The 12,466-nt window shown below is 51.2% G+C and overlaps 1 protein-coding gene across 1 annotated transcript in view; it reads left to right on the top strand.

Annotated features, from left to right (window-relative positions):
* Window positions 1-12,466, top strand: part of LOC146063100 (uncharacterized) — an 84,452-nt gene that overhangs the window by 27,186 nt on the left and 44,800 nt on the right. The window contains exon 3 of the mRNA XM_083175114.1: window positions 10,842-11,145. Within this exon, the coding sequence (XP_083031240.1) occupies window positions 10,842-11,145 (304 nt within the window). The remainder of the gene's footprint in view (window positions 1-10,841; window positions 11,146-12,466) is intronic.

Here is a 12,466-nt window from a genome sequence, read left to right as displayed (position 1 = left end):
TTCTTTCTTAATTTCTTTTTCTTTTCCAAATTTGTGGAAATTATAATCTAGGTGTAGTTTCTTCTGTTTCTTTTTAGTCAGAAACTTGGTGTTTCTATCCAACTTATCAATTACTTTCTGTTCCAGAGTAGGAAAAATAGCCATTTTACTGAATGGAGTGATTAATGATTGTATGGTGTCCACTCTTTCCGATACTTTTTTTTAATTTACTCCTCCTCTCTTTTAAAATGAGTTCCATCAACGAGAAAGAGCAGACATTCAAGATGTTATGCCATTCTTTAGTGAAGTTCTCAGTATTATCTTTGAACGAAGGAGTCTTTTTTAATCCTTTTGGTATTATATGTTCTGCCATATACCTCTCAAGGGTGGCTACTTCCCACCATAGTTTGTTTTCAGTGGTTAGCCATTCTCCAAGTTTCTTTATTGCGATTCCTAGTTTATCATCAGTCATCTCGATATCTTCCTTCAGTTTGAAGACTTCCTCCAAAGTTTCTATTCTCCTGTCTCTGTGGCCGAATCAAATTTTTTCTATGGGAAAAATACTGTAACTAGAACAAATCCTAAGGTTTTTTTGAAAAAATCTGTGGCGCTATTATGATAGGAATTCGCTCGTCCTGGGTATTTGGGATATTTCCCCTATCCCTAGTAAGCGTGAATAATGAATATAAAGTATACTCAGGATTTAAGCGCTTTCCTTACGGACTTTAAGGAGTTTCTACTCCAAATTTTTATAATATATATAGGCAAGTGTGAAAATAATCATGTACTCCCTATTCAGATGGTGTAGAGTCCTTTATCTATTTTCTTCTTTATACGACTCCTCAGTTGTTTATATGAAATGAGAGACAAAAAACATACACCATCCAATGTGTAGATTGGTTTACACAAATATGAAGACATTTTTCAATGATGGTTTTTTCAGAAGTGGGTTTGAACAAATGCGTACCCAACTCACTTAAACAGCTTTACACACATATAATGGTATCTTTGGGTTTAGGGTAGCATACCCGTACTCACGATGCGATCAGCTGTACAACACGACAAAAGGTATCTTTCTCCCGGGGACTTGGATCAAACAAATTTTATTCCACAATACAGCTCATTCACAAATATATAGATAAAAATAACCAGGATACAGGCAGTGTCAATACCGAAGACAACACTCAGGTACCCAAGGGTCCGGACCTGGGACCTGTGTGGGCCTCCAATCTCACAAATACCTGCTTCTCTGGTGATAGAACACTAGTCCAGGATCAACATGTTTCGAGACCTGAGTCTCTTCTTCAGGTTCCTGGCTAGTGTACTGCTTATGCTCCTTATTTATAACCCTGTCCTCTCAGGGTTTCCGGTTCCGGTTTTCTAAAACCGGAAGTGCATCTTCCGTGTGTATTATGTCACAGTTCCACCGAAAAAACTCATCATACTGCGCCAGGTAGTTCCACTGTGTGTGGGTGTGTCTGATGGACCCGGCCAGAGTGATCAGCTGTGTGTGTCTGATGGACCAGGCCGGTGTGATCAGCTGTGTGTGTGTGTCTGATGGACACGGCCGGTGTGATCAGCTGTGTGTGTCTGATGGACCCGACCAGTGTGATCAGCTGTGTGTGTCTGATGGACCCGGCCAGTGTGATCAGCTGTGTGTGTGTGTCTGATGGACACGGCCGGTGTGATCAGCTGTGTGTGTCTGATGGACCCGGCCAGTGTGATCAGCTGTGTGTGTGTGTGTCTGATGGACACGGCCGGTGTGATCAGCTGTGTCACACGTAGCCGCGACGGAGCGCGGCGGGTACAGTACTCACCCGTCCGCGCCCGCCGCCGGCTAGCGTGTGCAGGTCCCAGGCTGCGGCGTGCGAGTAGGGGCAGCTCCAGGTAGGGATGGCAGCAGGGGAGGCCGGCGTCGCCATCTTGGTTGAGGGCAGGAGACAGATTGGCCCAGAGTGGAGGTTCCCTCCTCTTCCTGCGCTGTCAGCCAATGGCAGCCGCCCCCTGGGGATATAGGGGATCTGCCTAGGCTGTTCAGTGTCAGTGCAATGAGTCTTTGGAGTCATTCACAACTCCTAGCTGATTCCCGGATCCTGGCTCTTTCTCTCCTGACTCTGGTGCCTTGCTCCCTGCATCTTTCTACAAGGAAGTTTTCTCCTGACACCAATGCTGCAAGTCCTACCTAGTGCTTGTTCCTGCTTGTGTCCCAGAATTACCCTGCTCAGCTTTCCGCTGTCCTTCTTCATTCAACTCATTCATTCCATCATCTTTCAGTCATCCGGATCCATTTCTTCTATCATCAAATCAACCTCTTTCCGGATCTTCCTCTATGTACTCTGGCTCATCAAGTATACGTTTCCAGATTTACCTGCCCGTTATTAGTATTGTGCTGGACTCTATTTAAGTTATCCAACTGTCACTTAAAGAAGTATTTGAGTGAAGTTTATCATTTATGAAATCCGTTATTAAACCGGCACGTTTCAATCCTACTCCTCCTGGTCCGTCTCCAGTTCCTGTGCACCACACGACTCCATCCAGCCCTTTAGCCGTGACAGTTTGCACTGACCCGATGGAATCGGGTGAAGCACAGGCCTCCATGACGGATGTTCTTCAAGGCATCATGGCTCGCTTGGAACAAGTAGAGGCTACCCAGCGTCAAGTGGCTCAATTCCTCCAGACCTTGTCACCACCTCAGGCGGCTCCCTCAGTTTCGGCAGCACCTACCTCCGGAGCTTCGGCCTCTGCTGCTTCTCCGGGGCCAGCTGCTCCTCACCATCTGCAGCTGTCAACCCCCAGTAAATATGACGGGTCCCCAAGGGGGTGTCGAGGATTCCTGAATCAATGTGACGTCCATTTTACCCTCCAGCCTTCCAATTTCCCCTCTCCCAAGACTCGGGTGGCTTACATCGTGTCCCTACTGGCGGGCCCAGCCCTGGAGTGGGTGTCCCCCCTCTGGGAGCGTGCGGATCCCATCCTCAACAACTATGAAGAATTTGTGGCTTCCTTCCGTCGCATCTTCGACGAGCCTGGCAGAGTGTCCTCCGCAGCCACGGAGATCCTAAGAATTCGTCAGGGCAGTCGCCCAGTGGGACAATATGTTGTGCAATTTCAAACCCTGGCTTCCGAACTCAGATGGAACGAAGAGGCTCTCGTCTCTGCCTTCTGGAACGGCCTAGCCGGCCGCATCAAGGACGAGTTAGCAACTCACGATTCTCCTTCCACCCTGGCTGAACTCATTTCATTATGTAACAAGGTCGATCTGCGACTCCAAGAACGCCAACTTGAGAGGAATCGCTCTGATCGCCTTCGCCCTCGATTCCCTTCCAATGTCGCACCCGCTTCCAGACCAACCCCGCCTCCTGCGGTGTCAACAGATGAGCCCATGCAAATCAACCGCTCTCGTCTTTCTCTCGAAGAGAAGTCCCGAAGACGGCGAGAGAATCTGTGCATGTACTGTGGCTCCTCAGCTCACCTGTTGGCTTCCTGCCCGCTGCGGCCGGGAAACGACCGCTCCTAATCTCCACGAGGGAGGTCCGATTAGGAGTCTTGCTTCCATCTCCCTCTTCTTCTGATTCCACCATTCCGGTTACCCTTGTGTGTCCCCAAGGGAGAAAAAGAGTTCAGGCCCTATTGGACTCTGGGGCAGCGGGAAATTTCCTTTCGTCTTCTTTTGTCACCCAACATGCCCTGCCGGTGCAACCCCTGGATCATTCGCTGGTCCTCACTGCAGTGGATGGGAGTCGAATTCGTAGTGGACAAATCACCCATCAGACCACCCCGGTGACACTGCTCATAGGAGCTCTACATCAAGAGACCCTCGAATTCCTCATTCTTCCACAGTCCTCACATCCAATGGTCCTGGGCCTTCCCTGGCTCTCTAAACATAACCCACACATCGATTGGACCAATATGGAGGTCAAGGCCTGGGGAACAGATTGCCAGTCTACCTGCATTCCTCAGATCCTTCCGGTCTACCAGACCCATCCACAACATGAGGATAACTGTCCTTCATCCTCTTCAGCTCCACCCTTGTCTATACCCGCACCATACCGTTCATTTACAGATGTCTTCAGTAAAGGAGGTGCCGACACCCTGCCTCCTCACCGTCCTTGGGACTGCCCGATAGAACTGGTGGCCGGGAAATTCCCTCCTCGTGGCCGCATCTATCCTCTGTCGCTACCCGAGACTGAGGCCATGTCCTCGTACATTCAAGAGAACTTAAACAAAGGTTTCATTCGACCATCTACTTCTCCGGCCGGGGCCGGGTTTTTCTTTGTGAAAAAGAAGGATGGCGGTCTTCGGCCATGTATCGACTATAGGGGCCTGAACGACATCACCATTAAAAACCGCTATCCCTTACCCCTTATCGCAGAACTATTCGACAAGATCAGAGGGGCGGCAATCTTTACTAAATTGGACCTGCGAGGGGCCTACAATTTGATCCGGATCCGTCCAGGTGACGAGTGGAAGACGGCTTTTAATACGCGCGACGGTCACTATGAATACCTGGTGATGCCCTTCGGCCTTTGTAACGCCCCCGCCGTCTTCCAACAGTTTGTAAATGATATCTTTCGGGACTTGCTGTACCACTCCATCGTAGTCTATCTAGACGATATACTCATCTTCTCTCCAAATCTTCAACTTCACAGACAGACAGTGTCCGAAGTCCTACGACGTCTTCGCCAAAATCAACTGTTCTGTAAGTTGGAGAAGTGCGTTTTTGAGGTCACGTCCATTCCATTCTTGGGTCACATTCTCTCCGCCACTGGGATAGAGATGGACCCAGAGAAGGTGAGAGCCATCCAAGACTGGGCAGCCCCCACAACGCTCAAAGGAATTCAGAGATTCCTAGGGTTCTCAAACTATTACCGGCGATTTATCCGGAACTTCTCTACTATCGCTGCTCCCCTCACTGCTCTCACTTGCAAAGGAGCTGATCCAAGCCGATGGTCGCCCGAAGCATCCTCTGCCTTCCAGCAGTTAAAAAGAGCATTCGTGACGGCACCAATCCTCCTCCAACCAGACCTCGACAGGCCCTTCATTCTCGAGGTGGATGCATCCTCGGAAGGGATCGGGGCCATCTTGTCACAAAAAGGTGAGGATCAAGAATTACACCCTTGTGCCTTCCTCTCCAAAAAATTCCTTCCGGCAGAGAGGAATTACCCCATCGGGGAACAGGAGTTGCTTGCAGTCAAGGCTGCGTTAGAGGAGTGGCGATACCTTCTGGAGGGGGCATGGCATAAGATCACCGTGTATTCAGACCACAAAAATCTGTCCTTTCTTAAACAGGCTCAGTGCCTTACTGCCCGCCAAGCCCGTTGGGCGATGTTTTTTGAACGCTTTGATTTCCAAATTAAATTCCGACCTGGAACCACGAATACTAAGGCGGACGCTCTATCCCGCTCCTTTGAGACGACTTCTGACCTAGAGACACCTCCTCGTCCAATCCTCGATCCGGTGGTCTTCGCCCAAGTAACCATACAGCCATCTCCTCCTCCAGGTAAAACGTTTGTTCCCCCCGAACTCCGCAAGAAAATATTGACATGGGCACATTCTTACCGCTTCGCAGGGCACGCAGGAGCACAAAAGACCTTGATGTTCCTGTCACGTTCTTATTGGTGGCCAACCATCCGCCACGACGTAACCAACTTCGTCGCCTCTTGTGTGAGATGTGCTCAGCATAAGGTGCCCAGAACAACTCCCGCTGGTCCTCTCCGCCCTCTAACCATTCCCACAGAACCATGGACCCATCTGTCAATGGACTTCATTTGTGAACTACCTCCCTCAAAAGGTCATACTGCAATCTGGGTAGTGGTTGACCGATTCTCTAAAATGGTCCATTTTTTCCCACTAAAAGGTCTCCCCTCTGCTCCAGTACTGGCCCAGCTGTTTATCTCAACCATTTTTAAACTCCACGGACTGCCCAAAGAGATTGTATCCGACCGCGGAGTACAGTTCGTTGCAAAGTTCTGGAGAGCTCTCTGTGCCACGGTACAGGTCAAACTCAAGTTTTCCACTGCCTTTCACCCCCAGACCAACGGCCAGACAGAACGGGTGAATCAAGACTTGGAGGCCTTTATACGACTGTTTGTCTCGTCTTCCCAAGATGACTGGGTGGATCTTCTCCCGTGGGCAGAATATATGCATAACAACTCCTATCACTCTTCCTCCGGAACCACTCCCTTCTTTACAGTATTCGGCAAACATCCACGGTCTCCGGATTTCTCAGAATTATCCTCTTCCGAAGTTCCTGCAGCAACCACTTCATTACAACGCTTTGCTAAAATCTGGTCAGAAGTCCACACCGCTCTTCTTAAATCTTCCGCCCGATACAAGAGGATGGCAGACAGAAAAAGAAGGGCAGCGCCCCGATTGAAAGTCGGAGACCGGGTATGGCTGTCTACCCGCCATATACGCCTCCGTCTGCCCTCTATGAAGCTGGCTCCTCGGTTCATTGGGCCATACCCTATCATCCAAGTCATTAATCCGGTCGCTTATAGACTTCAACTTCCTCCTTCCCTAAGGATTTCGAATTCCTTCCATGTGTCCCTCCTCAAGCCTTTAAGGTTGAACTCTTATCAAAATAGGATTCCCAAACCGCCCAAGATTAACTCCGAGAGTGGGGCTGAATTCGAGGTAAGACGCATTATAGACTCTCGCTGCCGCAAATCTCGTACCCAGTATCTGGTGGAATGGGTTGGGTTTGGTCCCGAAGAGAACTCTTGGGTGGATTCCATTGATCTTCACGCTCCGAAGCTGATAAAGCAATTTCTTCAGAGAAATCCTCACAAGGCCCATAGGCGCCCTGGGGTCACCCTGAAAAGGGGGGGTACTGTCACACGTAGCCGCGACGGAGCGCGGCGGGTACAGTACTCACCCGTCCGCGCCCGCCGCCGGCTAGCGTGTGCAGGTCCCAGGCTGCGGCGTGCGAGTAGGGGCAGCTCCAGGTAGGGATGGCAGCAGGGGAGGCCGGCGTCGCCATCTTGGTTGAGGGCAGGAGACAGATTGGCCCAGAGTGGAGGTTCCCTCCTCTTCCTGCGCTGTCAGCCAATGGCAGCCGCCCCCTGGGGATATAGGGGATCTGCCTAGGCTGTTCAGTGTCAGTGCAATGAGTCTTTGGAGTCATTCACAACTCCTAGCTGATTCCCGGATCCTGGCTCTTTCTCTCCTGACTCTGGTGCCTTGCTCCCTGCATCTTTCTACAAGGAAGTTTTCTCCTGACACCAATGCTGCAAGTCCTACCTAGTGCTTGTTCCTGCTTGTGTCCCAGAATTACCCTGCTCAGCTTTCCGCTGTCCTTCTTCATTCAACTCATTCATTCCATCATCTTTCAGTCATCCGGATCCATTTCTTCTATCATCAAATCAACCTCTTTCCGGATCTTCCTCTATGTACTCTGGCTCATCAAGTATACGTTTCCAGATTTACCTGCCCGTTATTAGTATTGTGCTGGACTCTATTTAAGTTATCCAACTGTCACTTAAAGAAGTATTTGAGTGAAGTTTATCATTTATGAAATCCGTTATTAAACCGGCACGTTTCAATCCTACTCCTCCTGGTCCGTCTCCAGTTCCTGTGCACCACACGACTCCATCCAGCCCTTTAGCCGTGACAAGCTGTGTGTCTGATGGACCCGGCCAGTGTGATCAGCTGTGTGTGTCTGATGGACCCGGCCAGTGTGATCAGCTGTGTATGTCTGATGGACCCGGCCAGTGTGATCAGCTGTGTGTGTCTGATGGACACGGCCGGTGTGATCAGCTGTGTGTGTCTGATGGACCTGACCAGTGTGATCAGCTGTGTGTCTGATGGACCCGGCCAGTGTGATCAGCTGTGTGTGTCTGATGGACACGGCTGGTGTGATCAGCTGTGTGTGTCTGATGGACCCGGCCGCTGTGATCAGCTGTGTGTGTCTGATGGAGCCGACCAGTGTGATCAGCTGTGTGTGTCTGATGGACCCGGCCGCTGTGATCAGCTGTGTGTGTCTGATGGAGCCGACCAGTGTGATCAGCTGTGTGTGTCTGATGGACCCGGCCGCTGTGATCAGCTGTGTGTGTCTGATGGACCCGGCCAGTGTGATCAGCTGTGTATGTCTGATGGACCCGGCCAGTGTGATCAGCTGTGTGTGTCTGATGGACACGGCCGGTGTGATCAGCTGTGTGTGTCTGATGGACCTGACCAGTGTGATCAGCTGTGTGTGTCTGATGGACACGGCCGGTGTGATCAGCTGTGTGTGTCTGATGGACCCGGCCGCTGTGATCAGCTGTGTGTGTCTGATGGAGCCGACCAGTGTGATCAGCTGTGTGTGTCTGATGGACCCGACCAGTGTGATCAGCTGTGTGTGTCTGATGGACCCGGCCGGTGTGATCAGCTGTGCGTTTGTGTGTGTCTGATGGACCCGGCCAGTGTGATCAGCTGTGTGTGTGTGTCTGATGGACCCGGCCAGTGTGATCAGCTGTCTGATGGACCCGGCCAGAGTGATCAGCTGTGTGTGTCTGATGGACCTGGCGGGTGTGATCAGCTATGTGTGTCTGATGGACCCGGCCAGTGTGATCAGCTGTGTGTGTCTGATGGACCCGGCCAGTGTGATCAGCTGTGTGTGTCTGATGGACCCGGCCAGTGTGATCAGCTGTGTGTGTCTGATGGACCCGGCCAGTTAGATCAGCTGTGTGTGTCTGATGGACCCGGCCAGTTAGATCAGCTGTGTGTGTCCTATGGACCTGGCCAGTGGGATCAGCTGTGTGTGTGTGATGGACCCGGTCAGTGTGATCAGCTGTGTGTGTGTGAGGGACCCGGTCAGTGTGATCAGCTGTGTGTGTGATGGACCCGGCCAGAGTGATCAGCTGTGTGTGTCTGATGGACCTGGCCGGTGTGATCAGCTATGTGTGTCTGATGGACCCGACCAGTGTGATCAGCTGTGTGTGTCTGATGGACCCGGCCGGTGTGATCAGCTGTGTGTGTCTGATGGACCCGGCCAGTGTGATCAGCTGTGTGTGTCTGATGGACCCGGCCAGTGTGATCAGCTGTGTGTGTCTGATGGACCCGGCCAGTGTGATCAGCTGTGTGTGTCTGATGGATCCGGCCAGTTAGATCAGCTGTGTGTGTCTGATGGACCCGGCCAGTTAGATCAGCTGTGTGTGTCCTATGGACCCGGCCGGTGTGATCAGCTGTGTGTGTCTGATGGACCCGGTCAGTGTGATCAGTTGTGTGTGTGTGATGGACCCGGTCAGTGTGATCAGCTGTGTGTGTGATGGACCCGGCCAGTGTGATCAGCTGTGTGTGTGTCTGATGGACCCGGCCAGTGTGATCAGCTGTGTGTGTCTGATGGACCCGGCCAGTGTGATCAGCTGTGTGTGTGTGATGGACCCGGTCAGTGTGATCAGCTGTGTGTGTCCTATGGACCCGGCCGGTGTGATCAGCTGTGTGTGTCTGATGGACCCGGTCAGTGTGATCAGCTGTGTGTGTGTGTGTGTGATGGACCCGGTCAGTGTGATCAGCTGTGTGTGTCTGATGGACCCGGTCAGTGTGATCAGCTGTGTGTGTGTGTGTGTGATGGACCCGGCCAGTGTGATCAGCTGTGTGTGTGATGGACCCGGCCAGTGTGATCAGCTGTGTGTGTGATGGACCCGGCCAGTGTGATCAGCTGTGTGTGTGTAATGGACCTGGCCAGTGTGATCAGCTGTGTGTGTGTGTGTGTGTGTGTGATGGATCCGGCCAGTGTGATCAGCTGTGTGTGTGTGTGATGGACCCGGTCAGTGTGATCAGCTGTGTGTGTGATGGACCCGGCCAGTGTGATCAGCTGTGTGTGTGTGATGGATCCGGCCAGAGTGATCAGCTGTGTGTGTCCGATGGACCCGGCCAGTGTGATCAGCTGTGTGTGTGTGTGATGGACCCGGCCAGTGTGATCAGCTGTGTGTGTCTGATTGACCCGACCAGTGTGATCAGCTGTGTTTGTCCGATGGACCCAGCCAGTGTGATCAGCTGTGTGTGTCTGATTGACCCGACCAGTGTGATCAGCTGTGTTTGTCCAATGGACCCAGCCAGTGTGATCAGCTGTGTGTGTCTGATGGACTCGGAAAGTGTGATCAGCTGTTTATGTAAAATGGCTGATCACCGTGTAAAAAAAAATAAAAAATATGTAAAAACCATACACACCTCCCATGTGTCTGGGGATAGCTGCACTGGTGAGGGATTTTGCTGTGAACCCGATGCAGTAAAGTGATGCTGCAATGTGGCTGGTCACTTTAAAGCACCAGGGGTCACAGGAGAAGGAAACACCTAAGACCATCAGAGCTGCAGGAGGTGATCCCTGGGAGTATTGGTGAGTATAAATCAGTGTGTGTTGGGGTGGTGGCATGCGAAGGGTCATCGTAACAGGGACGGTAGTGGAGGCACATGCACAGTACAGCATTGGGGTATTTATCCTGACATTCATGACTCACTGCAGGGAGACAGATTTATTACAGGCTCTGTCCTTGCATGTGATAATTGCATGTGATACATGCAATGTACTCAGTTTGGACGATATGATCACATCCACACCCTCAGATGTGGACGGTGATAAATGGGCCCCTTACAAATAGAAGCATCACACACTTCTGACTGATCTGTGCAATGCTTCAGGGCCGGCTCTGGTGAACTCAGCAGCCAAACAGAGATCATTTCACCATTGAGAAATAAGAATCTTAGCAAATAAGCTCCATTCGTCCACATAACAGAATCTTTCTGAATGAAGCTGACATTCTTAGTAGGTTTACCACTTAGTTTATTTTACAGTACGTTAATGAGGAGCTATACTGCATTACTATTACTTACTTGTAGACCATCTCAAATTCTAATCTTTAGTGTCTTTCAATTTCTTCCAGCATATGAGAACGTGGCTCTCCGGGGCCGTGTGACACAGTCATCTGTATACACCGGCAATGAATGGAAATTCTTGGCCCTGGCTCGGCATGCTGCAGATGGCAATCAGAACCCGTACTACATGCAGGGATCGTGCTTTCACTCTGATAAAGAGCTTTCCCCCTGGTGGAGAGTGGACCTCCTGATGTCCTACAAGGTCCACCATGTCATAGTCACTGCCAGAGGTGATGGCACAGGAGGACAACTGATCGGAGCTGAAATTCTTATTGGGAACTCATTGGCCAACAATGGAAACAGCAACCCAAGGTGATGTCACATTATACATAGGGGCCCATTTATCAAACCATATTTGCGGCTAAATCCCCGAAAACGGGTGTTTTAGCCGCAAATATTAAGTATTACCTAAATGTAAATTATCTAAATGTACCCTGCTGCGATCCCCCCTGCACCGCCGCCGGCCGCATCCCCCATAGGTTTCTATGGGGAATGCGAAGCTGCCTGATGTATCAACATCGGGCAGTCATGCTTTGCATCCATGGGCTATCGCCATTCTGGGATGGCGATAGCCCATTGTAGCCTAGGATTCAGTATGAAATCCCGGCGGTCGGGATCCCAGCGTTCAAAATCCCGTTGCCGGAATCCCGACCACCAAAATCCCGACAAGGAGGGGACATGGATCGCCCCCCCTTGTGGGCTCGCTGCGCTCGCCACGCAGCGGGCCCGGTGCCTCGCTACGCTCGGCACGCTAATTTATTCTCCCTCCAGGGGTGTCGTGGACACTCACGGAGGGAGAAAGTGTCGGGATTTTGGCGGTCGGGATTCCGGCGTCGGGATTCTGAACGCCGGGATCCCGACCGCCGGGATTTTAACTGTATACCGTAGCCTATGGCTGCGGGATCCACTGCAGAGCGGGGCAGTGCGGTCAGAGGGGTCGGCGGGGGTCAGCGCATGCGCAGAACCCCCCAGCTTCCGGGTCAGGGCTTTGCAGGGACGGGCTACTTTCAGCTCCCTGTCCCTGTGCCCTTCTAATAATACATCCAGGCGGTATTTCACAATACCGCAATGCGATGTCCGGCGATGTCACCGCGCCGGCATCGCTCTAGGTTGATCAATGCACCCCATAGTGTCATGCCTATGAGTTTTGTGAACCTGGCATATGTGTGTGAGATCTGTGCAAGTAGGTGGAAACAGGGAGGCAAAGAAAGAGAGAGCGATCCCTGACCGTCAATAGAACCCGGGTTTCAGCAGAGAGAGACGAATTCTGACCACTGGATCAACAGGGAGTTGGTTTTGATAGCAGAATGATGAATGTATAGTCTGTATGACTGTATTGTACTGGTTGTCAGTGCCTATAGACTGGCCTGGATATTAAATAGAACTGGACAGGACTGGATACTGGATACAACTGGACCAGGCCAGATGCTGGATATGAATAGGACTGGACCGGGCTGGATATTGGATAGAACTGGACCAGACCTGATACTGGAAACAATTGGACTGGGCTGGATATGAAAAAGACTGGATACTGCATACACATGGACCGAACTGGATACTGGATACAACTGAACTGTGTTGGATGCTGGATACTGGATATGACTGGACTGGCTGGATACAACTGGACTGGGCT

Source organism: Crinia signifera, chromosome 3 (genome assembly GCF_055691185.1).
Source record: "Crinia signifera chromosome 3, ASM5569118v1, whole genome shotgun sequence".
Classification (NCBI taxonomy): Eukaryota; Metazoa; Chordata; class Amphibia; order Anura; family Myobatrachidae; genus Crinia; species Crinia signifera.
The sequence above is the reverse complement of the archived record's forward strand: the minus strand, read 5'-3'. Positions and strand labels throughout refer to the sequence as shown.